We start from the raw sequence: 25,836 nt of genomic DNA, 5'->3' as shown, positions 1-25,836 counted from the left end.
CTTAAAGTACATCCAGCGTGCATTACTTCCTCCAAAGAATGCTGGGAACTGTAGTCTAGCCCCTTACAGAACTGCCATTCCCAGCACCCTTAACAAACTACATTTCCCAGGATTTGGGGTGGGGGAGCCATGTGCTTTAAATGTGCACTGAGTGTGCTTTAAAGTGCACATTCAGCTTTTCTTGTTAAGGTTGCTTTCCTGTACCAGTCCCCCATCCTTTTTTTGTCCCAAATCCTTCACTTAGAAATTACTGAGCGCTTTGTGTGTGTGGCTATAAGCATCACTGCAGTCCCCCTGATTATTTCCTTCTGAAAGAACAGCAAACTCTAGTGATAAGTGGGAGTGGATAAGCTATGCTGTTGCATTAAATTAGTAACAATTAAAATGGCATGTTAAAGATTAAGGCGACCATCTGGGTAATACTTACAAGCTTGCAAATCCCATTGAAGAGAAGGCAAACTTGTAAGTCGTGTCAGGGCTACATCCTTTAATCAGTATCTGTGAGGAACAGCCACCAAATCCAACCTGAGAACACTTAACACTTAAATAAACCATAAAAAACCTTATTATAGTTATAGAATAACCAATCCATAATCACTCTTGGCATGTATATATCAAACTTCAAGTGGGCAAAGTGCATTGCATGCAACGTCTTCATAGATCTTACAACAACCCCAGAAGGTTGGTCTGTATTATTATTATTATTATTATTATTATTATTATTATTATCATCATCATTATCATCATCATCATCATCATCATATTGTACAAGGTTTGTACTCAAGGGGATAGTGGCTTGTCTAGTAAATTGACAGATCAGGTGGAACTTTTGGTGTGAATAATTCAGTAGGACAGGGATATGGAACCTGTGTCCCTCCAAAAGTTGATGAACTCCAATTCCCATCTTCCCTAACATTAACCTGTTAGGATTCTTTCCCCGTGTTGCAGTCATGGGATTGGTTATATCCCATGACGGTGTATGTTTTCATTCCACATTGTGGGAAGTGACAGAGACAGGATGTTTGTATTACTATGTTTTGGTGATGTAGGGCATTTGTCCTTTGTTCTTTCTCTTTGCTGTCTGATGCTGAAGAGGAAGGAGATGAGTTACGATGCTCCGAGTGTGTATATGTAAAGAAACATAGATTAGCCAAAATGTTGGGCTACTGAGTCTGTACGCTGGCTGCCTATACTCTGCTGATCCTGAGGTGTGCTGATGGCCACAAAATGGCTACTCCTCACAAATCCATTGCTGAAATGTTGGGTCATTTTTCTGAATTGCTCAATGCACTTTTTCTTAAAATAATAACCCTGACATTTCTGCTTCTTTCTGCCATTACTACGGACTGGCCTTCCTTCTGTTAGGGAGATTGGCCCAAGATGGTTGGCTGACAATTGATTTCCTTACTGAGAGCTCATTGATTTTGTTATCCATGAGTTTTGAGATGGTGGCATATCTCAGCTATGGGGAAAGAATTGATGGACGTGCGCGTGTGCACCGCATGCAAGCATAATCCGAAGGCGGTGAGAGAGAGAAAATTGAAGACGGTAGAACCACCAAGTCTTGCTGGGCTTTTTATAGCCCTCGCTTTCATTCAGGAATGTGTTGGGGAAACCACGAGCAGACTCATGCCCCACCAGCAGACCCTTCTCTCTATTTATGGAGAGGAGGATCAGCAGACTGCTATGACCCCTGGGATGCCCATCCAGGAACCATAGAACTACATTCTGAAAGTTAATAGTGGCATTGTAAATTTGAACAGCTGTAGTTAAAGGCCATAGTTTGCTGTGGTCAACACACCTCATGAGAAGAGAAGACTCCCTGGAAAAGACCCTGATGTTGGGAAAGATTGGGGGCACAAGGAGAAGGGGACAACAGAGGATGAGATGGTTGGATAGTGTTCTCGAAGCTACCAGCATGAGTTTGACTAAACTGTGGGAGGCAGTGGAAGACAGAAATGCTTGGCGTTCTCTGGTCCATGGGGTCACGAAGAGTCGGACACGACTAAACGACTAAACAACAACAAAGTTAAAGGCCCTTAAGAAAATAAGAAGCTGCCCTATAGCAAGTCAACCCACTGGTCTATCTAACTCAATATCCTCTACTCTAGACTGAATAGCTGTAGTTCTCCAGTCTTTCAGCTAGGGGTCTATTCCAGTTGTTCTGCATGTAACACAGTTGCTTTGCCACTGAACTATAGCCCTCCCCTGCTTCTAAGGTAAAGATATGGCTGATCAGTGAATTACTGCAGAGATGCCAGGCTTTCAAGGACCAATCAATACATCTGTGCACATGGCACCTATAAATATGAGTTCCTTCCCCCCCCCCCAGCAAAAATTGGTGGGTTCAACTCCCACTGACTTTAATGACCCCTACTACAAAGCAAACACAGGGTCTGAGAAACTATTAAAGAACTTTTACTCTGTTTGCGAGTAATCTGAAAATGAGCTAATATATTAAAATAGACACTTTAGCATGTTAATTCATGAAGAGCTTTGTTATTGCCTCATCTGTCTTGGCTCTCCCAACTCCAAATATATGGCAAATCCTGAAGACTTTGGGGCATTTTGCTTGTTTCTCAGATTCATATTCCCCCTGTACATTCATGATGAGAAGCTCGGAGTGTTTTAGAATTAAAGATAATAAAGCATCGCTGATGTATCGAACTGCTGCTAGCATGATAGTCAAAATACAAAAACATGTTTTTATATTTAAAAAAAAATACATAGAGGTTCTAAATCCTGCCGTCAGTAGAAAAGGAAATTTCCAAGTTCACAATGCATAAGTTCATTAGTCATAAATGCCCTCCTAAATCAAAGAGTATGTACCTATTCTTTTTATAGAGATAAAGCTCTTTCGGACAATCTGTATACGTCCCTTGTCCAAGGTTCTGAAAGGTTTTTCCAAAGCCTTGCTATACAGAAGATCAGCAGGCGATGGACAGCTCCATTTCCCCCAATTCTTAACTAGGATGAGCTGGCAGGGGAAGGCTCCATAAACGGAGCTATTCCTGCAGGTCCCTGCACCAGGCACAGAATCAACCATGTGAGGACACAGTATCGTCTTCCATGCAAGGAAAGATTAACCCATTGGCAGGAATCTATCAGCAAACTATTCCACTTAAGTTATCTGAGCGAAACTCACGCTTTCTAACTTACAGCTATACTTCATGATCATATAATGTGGTTGGCGAGAGTCTGACTTGCTTTCGCACATTGGAATAATGTAATGTCAGGTGTTTTGCTAATGAACAAGTGCTGTGCATCATCCTAAATTGTCTCAGTGAAATATGCCACATATATGACGCAGGTGGCGCTGTGGGTTAAACCATAGAGCCTAGGACTTGCCGATCAGAAGGTCGGCGGTTCAAATCCCCGCGACGGGGTGAGCTCCCGTTGCTCGGTCCCTGCTCCTGCCAACCTAGCAGTTCGAAAGCACGTCAAAGTGCAAGTAGATAAATAGGTATCACTCCGGCGGGATGGTAAACGGCGTTTCTGTGCGCTGCTCTGGTTCGCCAGAAGCGGCTTAGTCATGCTGGCTACATGACCCGGAAGCTGGACGCTGGCTCCCTTGGCCAATAAAGTGAGATGAGCACCGCAACCCCAGAGTCGGCCACAACTGGACCTAATGGTCAGGGGTCCCTTTACCTTAAGATAACAACTTCTTCCAAAGCAACGTTGTTAAGCCAAAGATTTTGATGACAAGAAGTCTTTCCTTTTATCTCATCTTCTCTCTTTTTTTCTAAATACAACTATCTCCTTAATACTACGTAAAATATAACTGGTGGCCAATAAATATTGTTTCCCACGGTTAACCAGAGTTAATTATTTGCTGTGAATCTACAGATCTCACCTGCCTTGCCTCTCCTCACTTGTGTGCAGAAGCAACAAACCCAAATCCCTGGCTTAATGTTACCTTCAAACTGGGTATCATAATTTGTTTCACTCCAAACAAACCCTGAAGAATAAATCAAGAGCAAACTCTGGCTACAGATTTAGGTCTGATTGGAATGAAACAAATTATGATGCTAAGCCAGGGATCATGGTTTGTTTCTCCCACACACCAGTGGGAAGGATCAAAGCATGCAGGGATTGGCATGGCTTACTGTGATGTACAAACCAGGACCATGTTTCTGTATTTCAGTAAAGTGTTGTAATGAAGGACTGATATAAATGAGTTTGTTCCAGATGTTGCGAAGAACCAATGTGACTCTTTTTAGCACAAACCAATGCTGATTTTAAACAATTCCTATTGAGTGATAAACTGACGACTATTAAGGAACAGCAGCTAGCAGATTACAAACATAAAATAGCAAGTGGTATGCGATTACAAAATATAGGCTATCAAATATTGATAATTAAATATGAAACATAGTGGGGGTTTTTAATGTCTCACATCAAGTCTCAAATTCTTATTTTTCCCCCCTTTAAATTACCAAACTAGTCATGCTTCGTGACTGGCATTTGTTTCACGTTATTATATAAGTCATTTATAACATATACAGTTGAAGGAGAAGCCAAAAATTATATATGTTTCTGAAAGAGACCTAAAGCAAATTGAATTCCTTTCTTACTGAGATCAGAAGCTATGATTGACCACATTTTACAGGAGTCACATGAATTGATCTTTATCATATGGCCTGCATCACCTTATATTCTGGCTAGTTATCCAATAGTTTTTTCCTTAAGCATAGCTTTAAACACAAGCCTAAATCCTTCCTTGGTATCCTGAAAATCACAGACTCTTGGGGGGGGGGGGGACTCGAGGGGAAAAGACCAAGAAAACATAATATTAAAAAAGGAAAGAAAAATACACAATGCCAATAAACACCGTCAGCTCACATTGATAAGACAATATCAAGCAGTACTTCCATCCAAGATTGAACTTATAAGTCGATAAAAGCCCTCCAGATGTCCAAACAGGTATCCAACTATAGTAGAACTGTAATTGCACAACAGCATGAAAATCCCAATCACTTACTATCCGTCAACATTACAAAAATATTTCAGGTAACAGCGCAGAGAAAACACAACTTAGTTACATTTTGAGATCCTATCTAGCTATAAATTAAAAGCTGGTCCAAAGTGCTCGTTAGGAGCACATGGGAGAGTCACCTACGCCAAAAAAGCAAACAAAGAGTGGTTCGAAAGCTGTCTTACACTCAATGTCCATTCCATCACAATACACTTCCTGCCAGATGAATAATTGGTGATCTTAAGGAATATCTATGTCCTGAGAGACGACGACTCTTTTCCTGCTTTGTTTCCCTTTTAACAATAGAGAAGGAAGGTCCAGCTTCAAAGTTAACTTCCACACTGGCTGGTCACTGCAAGTAACAGTAATGACTGCTCATTTTGCCCATCGAGGGGGCAGCGTTTGCGACCCACCACGGGCTCCATGGGCTCCTGGGGACACAGCTTGGCTGGCTGGCTGTTGCTCCATCATCTGGGATGGCCACTGAGGCTGCAGGGTTCCCGCCTGGCCCTGCTTTGAATTAGCCAATCGGCGGTGGCCAGGGGGGCGGATCCGGGGGGCCGGGTAAGGAGGCTCCTGCCGATGCAGTCCTCACAGTTGGTGCAGAGCATCACCCACCCTAAGTAAAGGGTAAAGGACCCCTGACCATTAGGTCCAGTTGTGACCGAATCTGGGGTTGCGGCACTCATCTCGCTTTATTGGCTGAATGAGCTGGAGTACAGCTTCCAGGTCATGTGGCCAGCATGCCTAAGCCACTTCTGGCGAACCAGAGCAGCACACGGAAACGCCATTTGCCTTCCCGCCGGAGTGGTACCTATTTATCTACTTGCACTTTGATGTGCTTTCGAACTGCTAGGTCGGCAGGAGCAGGGACCGAGCAACGGGAGCTCACCCTGTCACGGGGATTTGAACTGCCAATCTTCTGATTGGCAAGTCCTAGGCTCTGTGGTTTAACCCACAGCGCCACCCACGTCCTTTATCACCCACCCTACCCTCCCTCTAACTGTTTTAAGGTTGTTGCAGGCTAACCTTTTCCTTTTCAGGTCCCCGGCATTATTGCAGTCGCACGATGGTTGCTGTTTCCCAGATTCTGCAGGTTTTGCCTTCCCCATAGCAATTGTCACAACTTTGGTGGTTTTAGGCCTTGGGCAGTATTCTTTAGTCCACCAACAGAATGGAGGGGTAGCGTGGTTACGCACCCCTCGCGCAGTGCTGTTAGCAGGGCCCCATTAGAGGGCTTTTCGCAGGGAGTCACTGGCCACGAGTGCTCGGTGTATGGTCAAACTCCCAGAACCGGAGGGGGGGGCAGCTGCATAAATGTCCATTTTGCAGTCTCCTCCATATTTCCTGCCTTGCCCCTGTCCAGCCCCAGTCCCCAATTGGGGGCTGAGAAGGATACCCGCCCAATGCCTAAGCCAAGGTTTCCTACATCTGAAATTTAATAAAGTTGTGGCCTAATTTTAATCCTACTGCGTTGTGTCTTGTTTTTCCTGGCCTTGGCTCCCAGGGGGGTGAGGGGTCTGTGGCTGGGCACACAAAGCCCAACCCATTGGTCTGGCTGATCAAGAGATTTGAAGTAAAATTCACCTCTAAAGCATGGAGGAAGAGAGGGGGGATGGAGAGAGGATTGGAGAAGAGAATACCTATCATGGTTCCAATCCTGTTGTAATTGAATGGACATTCATACTTCCAAAATTATAAGTTCAAGCCCAGCAAATTATTATCAATGAAGAGTCGAAAGAGAAGTTAGGAGTTTTTTAATCATCTTTTTTCTTTTCTGTATTGACTGTCTTTTAATGCCTCTGTCTCTCTATGTTTCCCAGTTAAAAGTTAGGAGTTTTTTTATCATCTGGTTTCTTTTCTGTATTGACTGTCTTTTAATTCCTCTGTCTCTCTATGTTTCCCAGTTAAAATACCTCTTTTGGGTATGAACTCCTAGAAGAAGCAGAGGGTGGATAACCAGGGGTGGCTGGAACTCACAGTGCCTGGGGGTTGGGCTGATGGCTGTTAGAACCATTCATACGCCCACTTTGAAAAAGCAGGGTGGTACAAATCCCCTTCTCTAGATGAGCAAGCTGATAGCACTTCCTACTCATTTTTCAGCCTTTTACCCTACAAATGCTAAGCAGTGTACTGACGGGGACTAATTTTAAGAGTCTAAGGCAATGTTGCAATTGATGAAATCTCTACTGAAGCCAAGATGGTTTCAGATTTCTTTGAATCTGGGTACATGCCATCTTTAGGAAATCAACAGAAAGCCAACAGTATCTCCACATTCCAGGAAAACTGTACGACAAAATTACTGATAAGGAAATATTGATCGGGTTGGGGGGGTGGGGAGTTTGGAAAACATCCAGGCTTCAGCAGACGCTTACACGTCATTCTGCTCTAACCTAGAAAGCAGAATGTTACATGATGATCTGTTGTAATAAACTGGTCGGATTTTATTTATAATTCACAAGGGGCACAGCCCAGCCAAGCTGATACATTTAAGGCCCATTAATTTCAGCAGGAAATCCATGTGACTTAAAATTTGGCCGGATCCTACCCAAGGTGTTTATCAGCAGAAGTCGGCCCATTCTGTTTCAGCCTCTACATTTTTCATGCCAGTGCAATTTTAATAGGGGTTACGACGCGGATGGTGCTGTGGGTTAAACCACAGAGCCTAGGGCTTCCTGATCAGAAGGTCGGCAGTTTGAATCCCCGCAACAGAGTGAGCTCCTGTTGCTCCGTCCCTGCTCCTGCCAACCTAGCAGTTCAAAAGCACGTCAAAGTGCAAGTAGATAAATAGGTACCACTTGGGCGGGAAGGTAAATGGTGTTTCCGTGCGCTGCTCTGGTTCACCAGAAGTGGCTTAGTCATGCTGGCCACATGAGCTGTATGCTGGCTCCCTCGGTCAGTAAAGCGAGATGAGCGCCACAACCCCAGAGTCGTCCGCGACTGGACCTAACGGTCAGGGGTCCCTTTACCTTTAGGATGGAAATTGAAACTAAGCTAAATGGATACAGGCAGAAGTATGATAGAGGTATAATGTTGCAGTCCAATGGAGACAGAGAGAAAGAGAGAGAGAGAGAGAGAGAGAGAGAGAGAGAGAGAGAGAGAGAGAGAGATGGGGCATGGAAAAGTTGCTCTCTGGTAGTCTCTCCCAGCCCCCTCAAGAAAGTGCTTTCACCTTTTCTTTTTTTAAAAACAACACATATAGGTCTTAAGCCCTTGCAGATAAGTGTGCTCTTTGATATTGGATGTGGCCATGGTCACATGCTGACAGCTTCTAGGAGTCACAGGTGAAAGCTGAGTGCAGGGTGTGGACCAAAGGTGGACAAACTCCCCCAGAAGGAGCACAATGTGTCGCCAACAAGAGATACTACCCCTCCCCTGACACTAAATAAAAGGTTGAAATGAAATGAAACTAAAAAGAAGGTTTAAGCAAAGGCTTCTAAACTGAGGTTAGGTGGCCATCTGTCATGGATGCTTTAGCTGAGATTTCTGCATTGCAGGGCATTGGACTAGATGACCCTTATGGACTCTTCCAGCTCTGCAATTCTATGATTCTGTGATTTTATGAATAATAACAACTGCCCCACAGGTGCTTTCACAGAATCTGTGACATGTCAACCCAGCTTCTGTGAAATCTGTACAGAATTTAACCAGAGCTAAATGTGCTGGAGAACATGATTCAGCAGGATCATTAAATATTCCATTGCTTGTCAACCTGGAACACAACTTTAACATTAAATGTTCTCTTCTCATTGAATCTTGCCATGCTCTCTGACATTTGTTTACTTATGTGTTCATTGGTGAATTACATGATTTCCAAAAAGAAAAAAGAAAAGAAAAAAGTGAAACACTTTTGGCATAAAAGTTTGTCAGCAAAAAAAGAAAAACAAACGAAGAAGAAAAAGAATATTTTAATGATTAATCAGCTGCTGCTATTCTGAGTTATGTCAAAGAAACAAACCTTTGTACACTGCAATACAATCACGATTAAATCATAATATGAGTTCTTTCTAGCAGAAAGGTACCTTTACTGCAAAAATCGACAATACAGGGCTAGATATTATCTCCCCAAATCAGAGTCTTTTATTCAATCTGCTTCTTAGGAGCTTTAAAAACTGTTCACCTTTTTGAGTTTGGACAAAGAAGCAACAAAAATGGCCCAACACCCAACTTGTATTTCAAAGGTTTTCTTTCTAGGGCTTTCATTGAATTTTCCTTCCATTCCAAATGTCAACCTAAAGTAAACCCTATCTTATGCATGGTAGTTCTCCAACATTTCTAGTTTACAGGGTTGCTTCATTCATTTACATGGCAGCAACCCCAGGTCTGCTGCTGGATCTGCATTCAACAAGAAACAGCTGCCCCATTCCACACCTGAAGTGGTCTTCCACTGTTTCATCTTGGTCCATTATGTCCATCCATCATTCTGCCATCAAAACTTTCCACCTTCCTCATCACTCAAGACCATATAAAGCCCATCCTTAAATTCCTGCTTTGGCTTCCTGTTTGTAACGAGATTTTGCACAAGTGTCTTGTTCTTACCTTTAGAGTCCTCATCTCTCGACTACCAGAGGTCACAAAGAAAGGAATATATGATAAAACAAGAAGATGAGGAAAATAATAAAGTGAAGATTGAACAGAACTGTGAATACTATTTGGACAGAACTGTGTACATTAAAGCAGCAGCAAGAGCGATGTTTGGATCCCTTTCTGAGCTTGAAGCATGGGTAACCCCAACAAAAAATTCAAAATTTTGCTGTGTAATTTGGAATTAATGTGATGTGATTTGATTGGCTTGTTAATAAAAATTATATTAAAAAAAAGAGTCCTCATCTCTCTGTGCTTGTATCCCAACAAACCTTCACTTATCTAGCTTCACCACCCTTAGCTGTCCAAATGCTCCCTGAAACTCTTCTATCTTTTCTCCCTTGCTGCCTAGGATCCACTCCTAGAATACACCTAGGAGGCCAACTACCTTAACTTCCTCCAGATTCCTCCTCAAAACTCTTCTTTTTCTGCAAAGCCTTTGGAACAAACCCCTATTCACAATACCCTACTACTGCATCTAAGACTGCAGTCCTGTGCAGACGGCAATAAGGCTTAGTGGGACTGACTTTCAAGGAGACGTGCCTAGGATTGCATTGTCAGTCACATGTACCTAAAATAAGTGCATGCACTTGAAATAATTGCACATCCTTCTCCTGTTTACCCTATCTAAATTTCCTTCCTCTGCCTCTGCTGTTCCGCTTGGGTCTCTTTTGAGGTTGTAAGCCCCTTGGAGTAGGGCCTACCAAGCCTTCAGAGTAAAGGGATGGTGTTGCCATCAAACATACACCTTTGCCGCTCAAGCGGACATACCTGTACTAGACAAAGTGTTTCCAAACACATGCTTGTATCATTTACACACATTTCTCCTTAAGGTTTAAACCTATAACTGTAATTGTTGAAGCAGCCCAAATATCCACTATCTGCCCCATGTTGGACCAGGGTGGACAACCTTTTCTCCTTTTAATGGTCACCAACTTTCTGGGGGGGGGTGCAGGTGGCGCTGTGGTCTAAACCACTATGCCTCTTGGGCTTGCCCATCAGAAGGTTGGCGGTTCAAATCCCCGCGACGGGGTGAGCTCCCATTGCTCGGTCCCAGCTCCTACCAAGCTATGTTGCAGTTCGAAAGCATGCCAGTGCGAGTAGATAAATTGGTACCACTGTGGTGGGAAGGTAAACGGTGTTTCCATTTGCTGCTCTGGTTTCAGTGTTCCATTGCGCCAGAAGCGGCTTAGTCATGCTGGTCACATGATCCGGAAAAACTGTCTGCGGACAAACGCCGGCTCCCTCGGCCTGTAAAGCGAGATGAGCGCCGCAACCCCAGAGTCATCTGCGACTGGACTTAACTGTCAGGGGTCTTTTACCTTTACCTTTTTATCTTTCAGGGGCTGCAAGCCAGCTGTGGGTGGTGTCAAAGCCAGCAGTGAGTAGGGTTAGGAACTGAAAATGGATCAAACCACCCCTTTCCCCCTCTCTCTCTCTCTCTGCCACCCACTTTTCCCTCTTTCTGTTAGCCCTCCTCCACCCCATGCCTAGCAGGTCACTGGTAAGGAACAGGTCACACTTCCCACAGGCTTGAACAAATTGCTTGCAGGGGGATTTTGACAGAGAACGCCCATGCGCCATACTTTACAGAGAGCACTCCTCTATATGGAAGCACCTTCTTCTACATAGAAGACAACTCCTAGGGGCTAAGGCCCCTTTGCCCACCACCCAATAAAAATTTTGAGGGTGGCGGGGTGGCCCCCAAAGTTGATGGACATTGCCAGTCAATTGGTGTGCGTGCATCGCTTCCCGTGATCGATTATGTGGGGTGGGCCTTACCTGCCACTCCAATATTTTATTCAAGATGGCACCCCTGCTGCCCAGTGTGACCCAATTTAAGTATATATTTAAGTGAAGGCAGAACTTGTCCATCAGGAGTTATCATTAGGAGAGAAGATGAGCAAGTAGACAAGTCACCTGGTCACAGTCTTCTCCACTCTGGTGAGATGTATTTAAATTATAGCAATTATTTCTAAAATGGATTCTATGCATATATATCAGCCCATGAAAATTATACGTGAATCTCTGCCCTTTATAACTATTTTTATGTTATGCCTTTACTCTTTTTCTTGATGTTGTTGATGATGGCTGCCCTACTTTGAAATTAGGCAAACCGTCATGTGTGCAATCTTTTTGTCACAGGAATCCCACCCCAATCTAAAGTCATCTCAGTGTGAATCCTGCGCAGCAATACTCCTATTTATCTGAGCCACTGACTCTCCAACCATCAAATGGCCCCGAGGGTACCTCTCAATTATATGACTTTATGTGCCTCAGATAGATAATGTGACATATAATCATTTATGGGACCCTAAAATTGGCATTTATTCCAGAAAGATTAACAGCGTCTTTCTCAGCTGACTATGAAATCTGCACAAGATGTAAAATAGATGAGATCATGCATTATAGCAGGCCAGCGATGGTTTGTGGGACACATCATTGTGGAGCCAGAAGCTGATACATCTGTTCATTCAACACTTCTGTAGCAGATTCTCAGTCATGTAGGGACTCTAGTTGCTTATTAATGTTTGCTTCACTTTAGAGACAAAAAAGTTATCATTTTGAGAGGGGGGGTGTGTGGGTGTGGGTGTGTGAGTGTAAAGGACCTCTGGATGGTTAAGTCTAGTTGAATTTGACTTTGGGGTGCAGAATTCATCTCCGCTTTCAGGCCAAGGGATCTGGCATTTGTCCTCAGACAGCTTTCCAGGTCATGTGGCCAGCATGACTAAACCGCTTCTGGCGTGACTGGACTTAACTGTGTAAGTACACCATTTTTAGCCTTCTAAACATTTTTAAGATACATGGCCAGGGGACAGTCTAGCAGGAAGCAATTCCTTTTAGTTCTTGGGTCGGTAGAACATCATATAACTCAAAGACCTTAAATTCCTTAAGCGCCATGTGTGCTATTCAATAAGCAAACATGCATGTTTGAAGCGATTAAATAGTTGGGATGAGAGAAAATATTCTAAACATTACATGTAGTTGATGTTGTTCCACATATAGGCAAAAGAACTGTTTTAGGGTTGCAGTCTTAAACTCACTTACTTGACAGCAACCCCCACTGATTATAGTGAGACTTAGTTTTGAACAACATGCATAAGTTCATACTGTGCCTAAACAGTTGGGTCCAGTATACTTTTTTTTTCCTTTTTTTTTTCTCTTTAAAAAAGTCATGGCCCACTCTGGGGTTGCGGCGCTCATCTCGCTTTATTGGCCGAGGAAGCCAGCATACAGCTTCCGGGTCATGTGGGCGCATGACTAACCGCTTCTGGCGAACCAGAGCAGTGCATGGAAACGCTGTTTACCTTCCTGCCAGAGCAGTACCTATTTATCTACTTGAACTTTGACGTGCTTTTGAACTGCTAGGTTGGTAGGAGCAGGGACCGAGCAACGGGAGCTCACACCGTCACGGGGATTCGAACCACCGACCTTCTGATTGGCAAGTCCTATGCTCTGTGGTTTAACCCACAGCGCCACCCGGGTCCAGTATACTTTTTGATTCCTCCCCATCCCTTTGAATTGTCGTCTCCTTTGCCATCAGGACTGGCCTTGCCATTGGACAGTGTGGGGCAACTTCCTCGGGTATCCAATCATGAGAGCCAGGGAGTGGCAGCAAGGTCCTGGGGGGCAGAGATGTGTTTGCTCCCTGGCCTGGCCTGCACTCCCTAAGCTAGTCTGTTGCTCTCTATGGAAGCATAATGCCCCATCGCCAGTGTTGGAAATAAGATCCAGCTACCAGTCTGGTCATCTTATTGTCCTTGGATTCAGGCAGCAAAATATATCAGACTAGTCCTGCACGCCATATCACAAACCACTTTCATAATCTCCCTCATTTTCAAAAGGACTTTGCCATGTGACATGGAGAGCTGCTGTTCAAGAACCACAAATCCAAAAGCTCTCTTTATGTCTAACTTGGGCCACAGTTCTTTGGAGCTGAGCTAGAAAAAATTGACTGCCTTTAATCTTCTTGATAAAGTTTTCTCTTGTAACTCAAAAGTTTCCAGAACCCTACGCCAACCAAAGTGGATCAAGTAGAAGCTATCATCTCACAAAAACACATGCAAAACATCTATGTGATTTGTGATAGACAATATCTGTGCATGCATGCTGGAGAGAAATGTATAAAAGAGACGAGAAAACCATCCTTGTGTCACTGGTTGAGTGTGATGTTTTCATAAGGTTAACTTCATCTATGCTTCGTGTTCTTCAGCAGACCTCAGAGCAGCCCAACTCTACTGAAAAGATGTCTAAAATAAGCAGGAACTGATAGTGCCAAGTTGCTTCCCATTATGACTGCACTGGGTAACAGCATATCTGGAAATTACCGGCATAGATGCCAGCGTAGGTGTATCACATGTCTAAACTAAGCACTTAAAGAAAGAAGCACAATGTTTTCACAGAACAAGCCTCAGCAAAGTCTTTGCTCAGTGCTGGTTGCATAGTAGCCTCCGAAATAACTCCATCTCCTCATCCTACATTTTGACACATGCCCGTTTCCAGCAACAAGGAAGAGCTGCAGCCAGCCCTCAACACTTTGTCATGGAAGCAAAGGGGAGGCGTAGTGTTGCTTGATCCTGTGGGACTTTTTGCACCTCCTAGGTCACAAATCCAACCCACAAATCTGGCCATGGGTTGACTCAAAGTTCAACCAACCGAACCTTCTAAATCAGAAAAATGAACAAGTATAATTAATGCGGCGGCAAGGGCAGCAATTAAGCAAAGCCAGGATGAGCGGCTGCTACAAAAATCTGGAGGTCCCCATGTATTGGACTAGAGCTGAAAAATTTGAGGGGGCATAAATGCGAGCTAAAGAAGGGGGCGTTCGACTTTCTGCTGCTACCGCCTGCAAAGGATGGGGCTTTCGATGTGAACGTTGTTGCCAAGATCATCAGATGCAGGTGCAAGAATTCTTTTAAAAAACCCAAAAACCCTCCCATAGCCTCACTGCCGGAGTGTGCGGGTGTGTTTTTAATCAGAAGCAGCAGCTGCATTTGCTCTCCTTTGACAGAATGCCAAGCGATTGCTGCCCCCAAAGTGGCAGGATCCAAGCAACCAACTCTCAACTTCTCTCCTACCACCATGTACACAATCTGCAGATGAGGTTGGGCGGGGGGGTGGGGAGGAATGGGGGCCCAGCTGTTTTCTCTGCTTAATGTGGCGGAATCAGAGAGGGGCAGGGGAGAGGAGGTAGCCGAAACTGGCAGGGAGGAAGGTTCCCCAGCGCCGCCTTGCCACTGCTGGATCGCCAAGGATGTGAACTCGGAGGAGGAGACCAAACTTCCTCCCTACTCATGTTAAGCATGTAGCGGAATTTTGATTGACAAGCTGCTGCCTGAAATCCAAAACAGGACCCAGGAAACTGGTCTGAGCAGCTGTGCTAGAACCAGTGGGTGGCTGTGGCGTTTCTAAGCATCAAAGGAGCAGCTTTGGGTGCCACAATCTGGAATGTGGCTCTCTTTTTTTTGTAGGAGGGGGGATGTAAAGAATCAAAAGGCTCTCCCTCCCTTTCCCCCCCCTTCCCCATCCAAGTGATCAGATATAGCAGAGCTGGAGGAGGGAAATGGGTTCAACACGGTTTGTGGAAGGCACACAACAAGAGAAAATCAACCATCATCATGACTTTGTTTTTGTTTTGGTTTGGAAAAGGCACAGAAGCATACCTAGGCGAATTTCCCCCACAGACAAGACACACAGGCAGACTCAGCACAGACAGCAGGGACCGTACACAGTAACCATACCCCCAAATCCCGGACGCAGCCTGTTGTCATAACCATCCAGGAGACGGTCCAGGATGCGCGTGAAATTCTCCGGCCATAATTTCTCCTCCTTTTTGAGCTGTCCCGGGAGCACGGTGAGGCTACAAGGGAGTGGGGGGGGGTGGAAGCACAAAAGCATTTTAGTGGGAAAGAGGCAAGAAGAAAGGAGAGGCGGGGAGAAGGAGAGAGGTTTGATTTAGCCCTCGCCAACTCACCTTCTTCCTCTCTCTCTCTCCCCTTCCCAAATCCGGGGCATCAAGTAAAGGGGTGCCAGGGAATTGGACGGAGGGGTGGGGGGGTAGGGATGCTGCCCTGCTACTCACCAGGTCGTCAGGCACAGGAAGTGTAGGAAGGTGACAGACAGACCCCAAGGCATCGCGATCGCTGGCTCCTTGGCAGAAACCATCTTTGCTTGCCATACTTTAAGCCTGGTAGCACGTTCCCCCGTCACTAAACGCCTTGTCCAGAGATCACACAGCCGCGAAAAGGAGGAGAGGCGGGGTGGGGGGTGGAGAGAGAGAGAGAGAGAGAGAGAGAGAGAGAGAGAGAGAGACGGAGAAGAAGAGGAGCGGGGTGGAGTGGAGAGGAGGAGAGGGAGGGAAGCGAACCCACCACCACCACCACCGGCGCACCCGCTCTTCCCAGCCACAAGCTCGGTGTGCCTGCTGCTTGCCTTGGAGAGCCAGCGAGGGAGCCTGGCAGACGCCAATCGACCAAAGCAGAGGAGGAGGTGAGGGGGCGAGCCTGGGCTGGGCAGGGGCCCCGATTCCCTGAGCCAAACCCCCGCCGCCCCGATCCTACATCGCGTCGGTTTCTCCCGTTGCCAAACGCGTGGCGCGCTCAGACGCAGGACGCGCGCGCAAGTTGCCTCCGCTTCCAAGTCCCTTTCCCTCCACTCCAGGGGGCAACAGGCTTCCAAACCCCACCTCTTCTTCTTCTTCTTTCTCCTGGATGACTCCGCCCCGCTACTCCGCCCCAGGAGGATTTTTAATTTTTTATTTTATTTTGCAACATGGTTTCAGGGCCTCTCTTGTGGGTGTATGTTGTCCTTTTCTCTCTCTAGCGAGAGTTGGGGCGGCGGCGAGTCTTCCGTCAAGAGGCCCGCCCCAGAACCTCGGGGCTCATATTCTCTGGAAATCTTAAGCGATGGCAATGACATATTATTGATCCCGCACCTCTGAGCGTGTGCAGAGCGCCTTTTCCTCCAAGTGCTACGCCCTCCCACTTGGGAACATAAGGAGATGGTTTATAGCGAGGAGACTATTCGTTCTTCTGCCTCAGTATTGTCAACTGGAGACAATACTGTCTCTCTCAACCCTGACTGGAAATGTCTGGGATTGAACCCGGAACCTTTCGTATTGTGCTCTGCCTCTGAGCTACGCCACCATCAAGTCCGAAGGACTCCCTTTGCAAACCGGTTTAATTAAAGCTCCTCTTCTTTGCAACGGAAGACTTTCCAGAGATCCCATTTAGGCTTAAACATGAGTCTCCTTATTACGCCTGTTCCCGTGGCCAAGTCATATGTCCTGAAACATAAGAAACACTCAGAAAAGAGTGGCTTTCAGCATATGCTTAGCATCTTCCCTTCACAAGCCATGGATACGAAATGACCAACTTTTATACACCTGGGATCAGTAGGAAAGACTTCCAAGCCCCACGCTTTGGACAAGCTTCAGACTCCTTAGAAAACGCAACCTGATCAGCAACAGTCACTACTAATCTTTCCTTCCTTAATGTGGATTAAAAACTGCTAGTAGTATCCAGTGGCGTAGCGTGGGTTGTCAGCACCCGGGGCAAGGCAAGTAATTTGCGCCCCCTAACCCTAACCCCCAGGTGTTGCGGCCGGTGCGGCCGGCCCCCCCTGCACTCCCCACGCTACGCCACTGGTAGTATCCCTCAAGATCAATTTTTGTTTCCTATGGGAGAGAAGAGAGCACACACATAGCAATTGGCAAGAAAAGTCATTTTGCGAATTCCAGCAAGGACCCTCATTCTCAAACACACACACAAACACACCCCTATCTGTGCAGACGCCTCTTTTTGCCTTCCCTTTCCTCCATCACAATGGCCCTCAGGGACCTTCACCCCCCCCTTCCTGTCATTATCCAGCCTCATTGCCTAAGGGCAACGCTACCACTTTCACTTCTGCTTCGAAACCCCACATCCCAGAATGACGCAGACTTGCTGTCACAGTTTCTCTCTAGCTATTCTGCTGTGCATGCCTCTGTCTCTCTCCCATTCCTTCCCAGATGTCCTGGCCGTGATCATGGTGATGAAGTCTTCATTTGTCTTGATTGTCTTTTGGAGGGAGGGGGAGAGGGAGAGGGAGGCACACAAAAAAAGACAATGAAACCAGGGGAGAATAAAGAGCTGGGTTGAACACATGTGCGCTCCTTTGATAGGAGAGGCTGGGTGACAAGGCGATTTCTTCCTACAGAGATCCTGGCATAAAATTAAAGAGGAGGGGGCTAGAGAAAGAGGAGCCCTCCCAGTGTACTGCGATGCTAAAAACAGTGCTCTCCCTACCAAATGCATATAATCCGGCTAATTATCCCTGGCCACTCAAGAGAGAGATGTCAGCTTCAGAGAGGGTGGTAGTCAGATAAGTGCCTTTAGAACGGCACGATCAAGTCCAGGTTTTGGTGACCCAAATAATTTCCATCACACCAGCACCAAGGGATTAGGTGACACTTCCCCCAGATCCATTTTAGAAAGATTTCAGAGCTTGCTGGATTTCTTCTGGAAAATGTGCTTCATGCAAACAGTTTGAGCCAGCCACAGCAGGGATTCTTGGATCCAAAGGCCATCCTATATTTAAATGTTATTTAAATACAGGTGTGGAAGTAGAACTTGAATAGTACAATCCTGTGCATGTCTACTCAGAAGTAAGCTCCACCGAGCCGACTAAGGCTAACCTTCCAGGTAGGTCTATAGAGAACTACAGCTTAAATGATTCATTTATCCCTGCATCACCAACCAGCACACATGAGCGTCTCATTACTTTTTTCTTTTCTTTTTTGCCTTTGAAACGGAATCTGATTATCTTCAATACTGTTGTACCCTTGAATTCTTCCAGATTGCACTTCAGATCTTGTTCCTCTAAAGGTGTCCTTCTGAGTCCTTTGGATAAAGAACACACAGAGAGACTCTGTGATGCTGTACTTAAAATTTACTTCACTTTATTGTTCATTCAAAGGGCTTCCATCTAGATAAGCAACTCTTTAAAACAAAGGCCTGCTTGAGTTTGAGAAGACTGCAGGTTTATTTGCTCTGGTTGCATTTCTTCCTTCTTCTTCTTCTTCTTCTTCTTCTTCCTCTTCTTCTTCTTCGGAAATTCAGCTAGGTCCCATCTAGATTTGCTCTCTTTGCATACAGTATTCTGCGTGAATTCTATTACTGCTTTATGGAAGTGTATCAGTATTATTCAAAACAGGAAAATGAGATTTACAGTCTCATAGTCCTGGATGCACATTAGTTTGGGGATCAGCAACTGGAGGACCTATGGCCGAATCTGGCCTCCCTGTTCCTGCTCCAGTGAAGAGGGGTGTGGAGAGAGCAGTGACTGGCAACAGGAATGATTAGCAGTTCACTCTGGAATGATTAGCAGTTCACTCTGGGGCCTCTGCTGCACATCAAAATATTATGGTAGATCTTGGAAAAGTTCAGAAAATGGGCAACTAAAATGACAGAAAGGCTGGGAAAACTTCCCTGTGTGGAAAAGTCTGAAGCTACAATATTTGGGGCTTATTAGTTTAGGGTGCCGGAGGAGACTCTTGAGAGTCCCATGGACTGCAAGAAGATCAAACGCATCCATTCTTAAGGAAATTAGCCCTGAGTGCTCACTGGAAGGACAGATTGTGAAGCTGAGGATCCAATACTTTGGCCACCTCATGAGAAGAGAAGACTCCCTGGAAAAGACCCTGATGTTGGGAAAGATTGAGGGTACAAGGAGAAGGGGACGACAGAGGACGAGGTGGTTGGACAGTGTTCTCGAAGCTACCAGCATGAGTTTGACCAAACTGCGGGAGGCAGTGGAAGACAGGAGTGCCTGGCATGCTCTGGTCCATGGGGTCACGAAGAGTCGGACACGACTAAATAACAACAACAACAATTAGTTTAGGGAAGGGAACGAATAACAGTGTATAAATTTACACATGGATGGTATGGAGAAGTTGATAAGAAGGTTTTTTCTTCTTCTCTCGTAATACCAGAACGTGGGACCATCCAGTGAAACCGAATGTTGTAAGTTTTAAGACAGGCAAAGGAAACAACCTTTTATTGAGCAGTCATCCTGCTATGCTTGCATCAAGGGTAACAGCCATGACTGTTAAATCAATCATTCATTCTGATTTGTCTGCAGGGAGGTTAGACAATGTTGCCTCGAGCAAATGTTATCATCTCATGCTCCCCAGTGCGTTTTGCCATCACTTTCCTTATTGCAAAAAAAAATGGCGGGTGGGTTTTGTTACGCAAGAGTTCCAAATCAACTTTCTTGTGCAACCTGCCAGTATGTGATTGAATAGGGAAAGAGTGGCAGTCTGGAAATGCTGTGAGTTATTTGGTCATTTGGTTGGATGAGCTGGGAGAGAGATCTTCTCAACGAAACGCAATCCTTCTCTCATCACAAAAGCAAAGTGAGTGCTCTGCTCTGCTGCAGTCCAGATGACTCGGTTCTGTTCTCTTGCCTACAACTTACCCTGATGCTCTCTCTCTCTCTCTCTCTTATGCACACACACATACACCATTCAGGAATTAGAGAAAGCAGTGGCCTGCATTCTTGAGTATCTGTTTCAGATATTGACACAAGCTTACTGCACCTACAGCTAACAGGAAGGCTCCACCTGTTCAAAGAATGTCTAATTTTGACTTCTTCTTCTTGTACCATCCTTTTTGTACCCAAAACAATAAACCAGTGTGACTGTTTTCCAGTGATAGATATCATAGCCAAAGATTTCCCCATAAATACAAAAAATAAAAATAAAATATCCACTGGAAATAAACTCAAATACAACCAAATGGCATATAAAATTGTTATACTGGATTCTGTCATATAGAGAAAAATGCAACAGTAAATTCATCAAACACATCTGCACTTCACAAGGTGCAATAAAATAAAAAACATTATTTTAGTTAATTAATTACACACATTAAAAAAAACCAGAGCGGCATACAACGGAAGAATGCAATATACCACATGAAATTCAGAATAAAATAAAATCACATTGATCAATGTTGCATGTTGCTGGGGTCACATTTCAGAGAAAGGCCATGGAAACAGAAAACTCTGAAGGATGTTTAACACAGTTGGTGCTTATCTAAGGTCAGTAGGAAGGGATTTCCATAAGGCAAGTGCTGCAACCGTGAATGTCCTGCTCCTAATGTCTTTGAAATGCACAAAGTCACCCATAGACTGTATAATGGGAGCAAGCAGTCAACTCTCCTTAAAGTGGCGCTAGATTAATTCAGCACTAAATATTGTATGGAGGTGTCCTGACTGATGATGTTAGAAGAACTTGCTATTGGCCTTGTGGTTGCTATGCCTGGAAAAGACTGTGAGAAGGTATGATAGCCATCTGCAAATATCTGAAGGGCTGTCACATGGAAGAGGGAACAAGATTGTTTTCTCCTGCTCTGGAGGCTAGAAGACAAACCAATGGCTTCAAATTACAAGAAGGGAGATTCTGACTAAACATCAGGAGGAACTTTCTGGCAGTAAAAGCTGTTCTGCATTAGAATGGACTCCCTCAGGAGGTTGTGGGCTCTCCTTCACTTGAGGTTTTTAAGCAGAGGTTGGATGGTCATCAGTTATGAATGCTTTAGTTGAAATTCCTGCATTACAGGGGGTTGGACTAGATGAACCTTGGGGTACTTTCCAACTCTATGATTCTATGCTTCTAAAAGCAGAGACATCACCTTGCCAACAAAGGTCTGTATAGTTAAAGCTATGGTTTTCCCAGTAGTGATGTATGGAAGTGAGAGCTGGACCATAAAGAAGGCTGAGCACCGAAGAATTTATGCTTTTGAATTCTGGTGCTGGAGGAGACTCTTGAGAGTCCCATGGACTGCAAGAAGATCAAACCTATCCATTCTTAAGGAAATCAGCCTTGAGTGCTCACTGGAAGGACAGATCCTGAAGCTGAGGATCCTGAAGCTGAGACTCCAAGACTTCGGCCACCTCATGAGAAGAGAAGACTCCCTGGAAAAGACCCTGATGTTGGGAAAGATGGAGGGCACAAGGAGAAGGGGACGACAGAGGACGAGATGGTTGGACAGTGTTCTCGAAGCTACCAGCATGAGTTTAACCAAACTGAGGGAGGCAGTGGAAGACAGGAGTGCCTGGCGTGCTCTGGTCCATGGGGTCACGAAGAGTCAGACATGACTAAATGACTAAACAACAACAAAGTGTTCACAGACTGACTGTTGAATGATCTGTTCTAGGACCTTCCCTGGTGTCTTTGTCAAGCACACCAGTTGGTAGTTACCTGGGTCTTCTCTCCCCCCCCCCTTTTTGAAAATAGGGACAACATTTGCCCAGTCTGCACGGACCTCCCCTGTTCCCCAAGAATCATCAAATATTATATACAGAGGCTCTGAGATTACATCCGCAAGCTCCTTTAGTACCAGGCCCTGGAGATTTTAATTCATTTAAAATAGCTAGATGTTCCCTTACCACCTCTTTTCCTATCTTGGGCTGCAGTTCCTTCCTTACACTGTTTATTCTTTTATCACCAGGTTGGGCATCGCTTTCCTTTTGGGTGAAGACCAAGGCAAAGTAGGTGATGAGCAGTTCCACTTTCTGTCTGTCACCCAGTAGCAATTTTCCATCTTCTCCATGCAGAGGACCTATCGCTTGCTTCTTCTTCCTCTTGCTTTGACCATAGCCGAAGAAACCTTCAAAAATTATTTTTAATCTCTCTTGCAAGCCTGAGCTCTTTCTGAGCTTTAGCCCACCTGGCACTCACCCTGCAACTGTTGGCTACACATGTATACTCCTCCTTTGTGATTTCCCCTTTCTTCCATTTCATGTGACATACATCAGTTTGCTTTCAGGCTTATGCTTCCTCCAAAGGCCGTGTGCTCTCTGTTTGCTCCACCTTTCAGTGACCAAGTCTCTCTAATTCTAAATCAGTCATAGGGTTCATATTTTCTGTTCTTCAGCTACACCCATGTATTTTAATGTACTGAAAACATATTTGGCAAATCTATTTTGCTGACGATGGACAGGAGAGAGTAGAGGTGATTATGGCATCCATAGAAGGTGCTGTCATCTATGCATATCTCTGCATGTTATCCTTTGCTTATAACTCCCACTCTTCCTGGTTTATATGTCTGCAGTGCACTCAGAATACACGCAGGGCTGAGGGTTGTGGACCTCATGATCCTGCTGACTGAACATAGTGTTGTGAGTTTTGGGGTGTGGGGAGAGCCTGTACCTGAGTGCCTTCTAATTCCTGAATTCAACAAGACACATTTCTTGGCAATGCCCTCTAAATATGGGTCATTAAGGTAAGAAAGGAAGTGGTTCCGTGTCAGAGGAAAAATGGGTGGCGCCCTCTTTCAACTAGCTGCAAGTTACAGTGGCGTAGCGTGGGTTGTCAGCACCCAGGGCAAGGCAAGTAATTTGCGCCCCCTAACCCGTGGATTTGCGCCCCCTAACCCTAACTCCCAGATGTTGCGCCCGGTGCGGCCAGCCCCCCCTGCACCCCCCACATTACGCCACTGGCAAGTTAGAAGGACAAAAGCCAAGGTTGAATTGTGTGAGCTAGAAGCAGGCTGGGCACTTGAGAGTCAGAGACATGCCTGATTTCTGCTGGGAGCCAAGGCTATGGGAGAAGCAAGACCTTCTTGGGGTGTTAATGCTGTGAGCCTCTCCATTGTAGGCTCAGGTTGTATATATGTGTAAATAAACCATATATCATAATGATACCACAGTCTCTGCTGTCCCTCATTCTGATGAAACTGAACCTTGGGTAAGAGGCCTGGAACCTCTGGAATCTTGCATCGCTCAGAGATTAGGGTGGCAGGCAACACTATCACACCACCCATGTATGGAAGTCCATCAGGACAAGGCTGAATGATAATGGCCTCCCCAAATTGTCCACCATATTTGTGGTTAGTGAGACATGGAGGGAAGAGAGGTTAGTGGAGTATACTCAAAGTGAGTGGCAGAATTCTTCTACAATTTGAGAGTGAAACCATCTCTGAACATTTTTCATTGGGGGTGGAGAAAGAGAGAGAGAGAACTCCTCTACCGCAAACACTTCAGCTCAGTTCATAGTGAATGGAACTGTATTTCTAGTTCATACTGGCGGATGAAGGAAGCGATATGTACTAAGGGCTGGAAGAGGGGTGGACAGAGAAAGTGATGCCGGAACCAATCCTTCTAAATCATCCATCAGAGGTTGATGGGTTGATCCAACAGGTCAAGCCAACTGCTTCCTTCAACAATGTTAAATTAATATTAGATAGTATCAAAACTAGAGTCATGGATGCACCTGAAATTATTCACTCGGTTTTGAGGCACCTTCCGGAATATTCTCCTGGGAACTGAAATGCCTCAACAGTTTAGGCAGAGCCTGAAATGAAATGAGCCTCGGAGTCCCAACTGACAGTCAAACCAGTTGTGCCATCCTAAAGCTCATCCCCTCACTAGGGAGGAAGCTAAAAAAACTAGCCTGGCCAGGGAAAGTGGAAGGAGCTGTTTTTGGTGTAGAGGTTTGTCAAGATAAAAAAAACAAACTGAAAGCTTTTCTAAACTTTCAAAGCCTTGAACTCCAATGGATGGTACTGTTGTTGATGGGCCTGATGCAGATTAGGATTGGCTGTTGTCTGCTCAGTCTCTGTCTTTCAAACTAAAGGATTATTACACAACATGGCATTTTTGTGCCTTCTTTCTATTCCATGGGAAATGGATTGTGTAAAGTTGCCCTGGAGATTTTACTAGTACTTCAGGTGGGTAGTTTTGGACTCTGGTCTTCAAAGAATTGTGAGAGGGGCTCTTTAGATGATAATGTGCCTTCACTGACTTTAAATGTAGCTGGGGAGGAATCAATTTCAAGTTTCTCTCAGTTTTCCTCCCCATTCTTAAATTGAGTTCTCCACATTCCAGCATCAATTTGGGGAGGGAGGGGGGGTTAAACACACACCTTTTTTTTTTTTTGCATGCAGTTTTTCCTAAGATGTATATTTTGCAAGCAATTCCCCCTAATATAATGTGATTTCCCCTAGCATACACCTTGACATTCCCTGAGTATAAGCATTTTTGCACACCTTAGTTGGTAAGAAAACTCCATGGCAAGCTTGGAGAACTGCGGACGTTGAAGGATTGCTGTGTTTCTGTTCACATATCATTTCAGAAAGTGCAGATCAGGTTCATTTTTTCACCTATTAATGTGCACTGACTCTGATTTCTTCCCCATCCATAAATGCAGCCTTGCTGTGCTTAGGGTCCCTTCTGCTCATTCTGCTGGACCTCTGCCCCCCAAGTCTTGCTCCAATGGTACCTCTCATTACTGCTGGCAGTCATCACAAACAAGATGAATTTTAATAGGGAGAAATGTAAAGTATTGCACTTGGGCAAAAAAAATGAGAGGCACAAATACAAGATGGGTGACACCTGGCTTGAGAGCAGTACATGTGAAAAGGATCTAGGAGTCTTGGTTGACCACAGACTTGACATGAGCCAACAGTGTGACATGGCAGCTAAAAAAGCCAATGCAATTCTGGGCTGCATCAATAGGAGTATAGCATCTAGATCAAGGGAAGTAATAGTGCCACTGTATTCTGCTCTGGTCAGACCTCACCTGGAGTACTGTGTCCAGTTCTGGGCACCACAGTTCAAGAAGGACACTGACAAACTGGAACGTGTCCAGAGGAGGGCAACCAAAATGGTCAAAGGCCTGGAAACGATGCCTTAAGAGGAACGGCTAAGGGAGCTGGGCATGTTTAGCCTGGAGAAGAGGAGGTTAAGGGGTGATATGATAGCCATGGTCAAATATATAAAAGGATGTCACATAGAGGAGGGAGAAAGGTTGTTTTCTGCTGCTCCAGAGAAGCGGACACGGAGCAATGGATCCAAACTACAAGAAAGAAGATTCCACCTAAACATTAGGAAGAACTTCCTGACAGTAAGAGCTGTTCGACAGTGGAATTTGCTGCCAAGGAGTGTGGTGGAGTCTCCTTCTTTGGAGGTCTTTAAGCAGAGGCTTGACAACCATATGTCAGGAGTGCTCTGATGGTGTTTCCTGCTTGGCAGGGGGTTGGACTCGATGGCCCTTGTGGTCTCTTCCAACTCTATGATTCTATGATTCTATGATTCTATGTCAGATACAGCCTCTGTGCAAATCTAGACTTATCCTCAGCGGCAGGTAGCTTGACATCTGTCTCCACCTTGGATTTCTGTGAAAGTCCTGCTAGATGATATTTTGTTTGGCTTGTTTGTTTGAAAGAAAATACAATACACTTGGCAGTACCCAGAGCAGGGGATCATTTCTTCTGCTAGTGCTCAGGGAAGCAAGA

General features: G+C 45.1%; 1 protein-coding gene across 1 annotated transcript in view; it reads right to left on the bottom strand.

The window, feature by feature from the left end:
* Nucleotides 1-16,311, bottom strand: part of GABRA4 (gamma-aminobutyric acid type A receptor subunit alpha4) — a 63,462-nt gene extending 47,151 nt beyond the window's left edge. Inside the window, exons 1-2 of the mRNA XM_083754990.1 lie at nt 15,642-16,311; nt 15,301-15,419 (exon numbers count right to left, since the gene is read on the bottom strand). Of these exons, the coding sequence (XP_083611116.1) occupies nt 15,301-15,419; nt 15,642-15,724 (202 nt within the window). The 5' untranslated portion in view covers nt 15,725-16,311. The remainder of the gene's footprint in view (nt 1-15,300; nt 15,420-15,641) is intronic.
* Between the last annotated feature and the right edge of the window lie 9,525 nt (nt 16,312-25,836).

Source organism: Podarcis gaigeae (genome assembly GCF_964106915.1).
Source record: "Podarcis gaigeae genome assembly, chromosome: 9".
NCBI classification, from domain to species: Eukaryota; Metazoa; Chordata; class Lepidosauria; order Squamata; family Lacertidae; genus Podarcis; species Podarcis gaigeae.
This window is presented reverse-complemented; position numbering and strand designations above follow the sequence as displayed.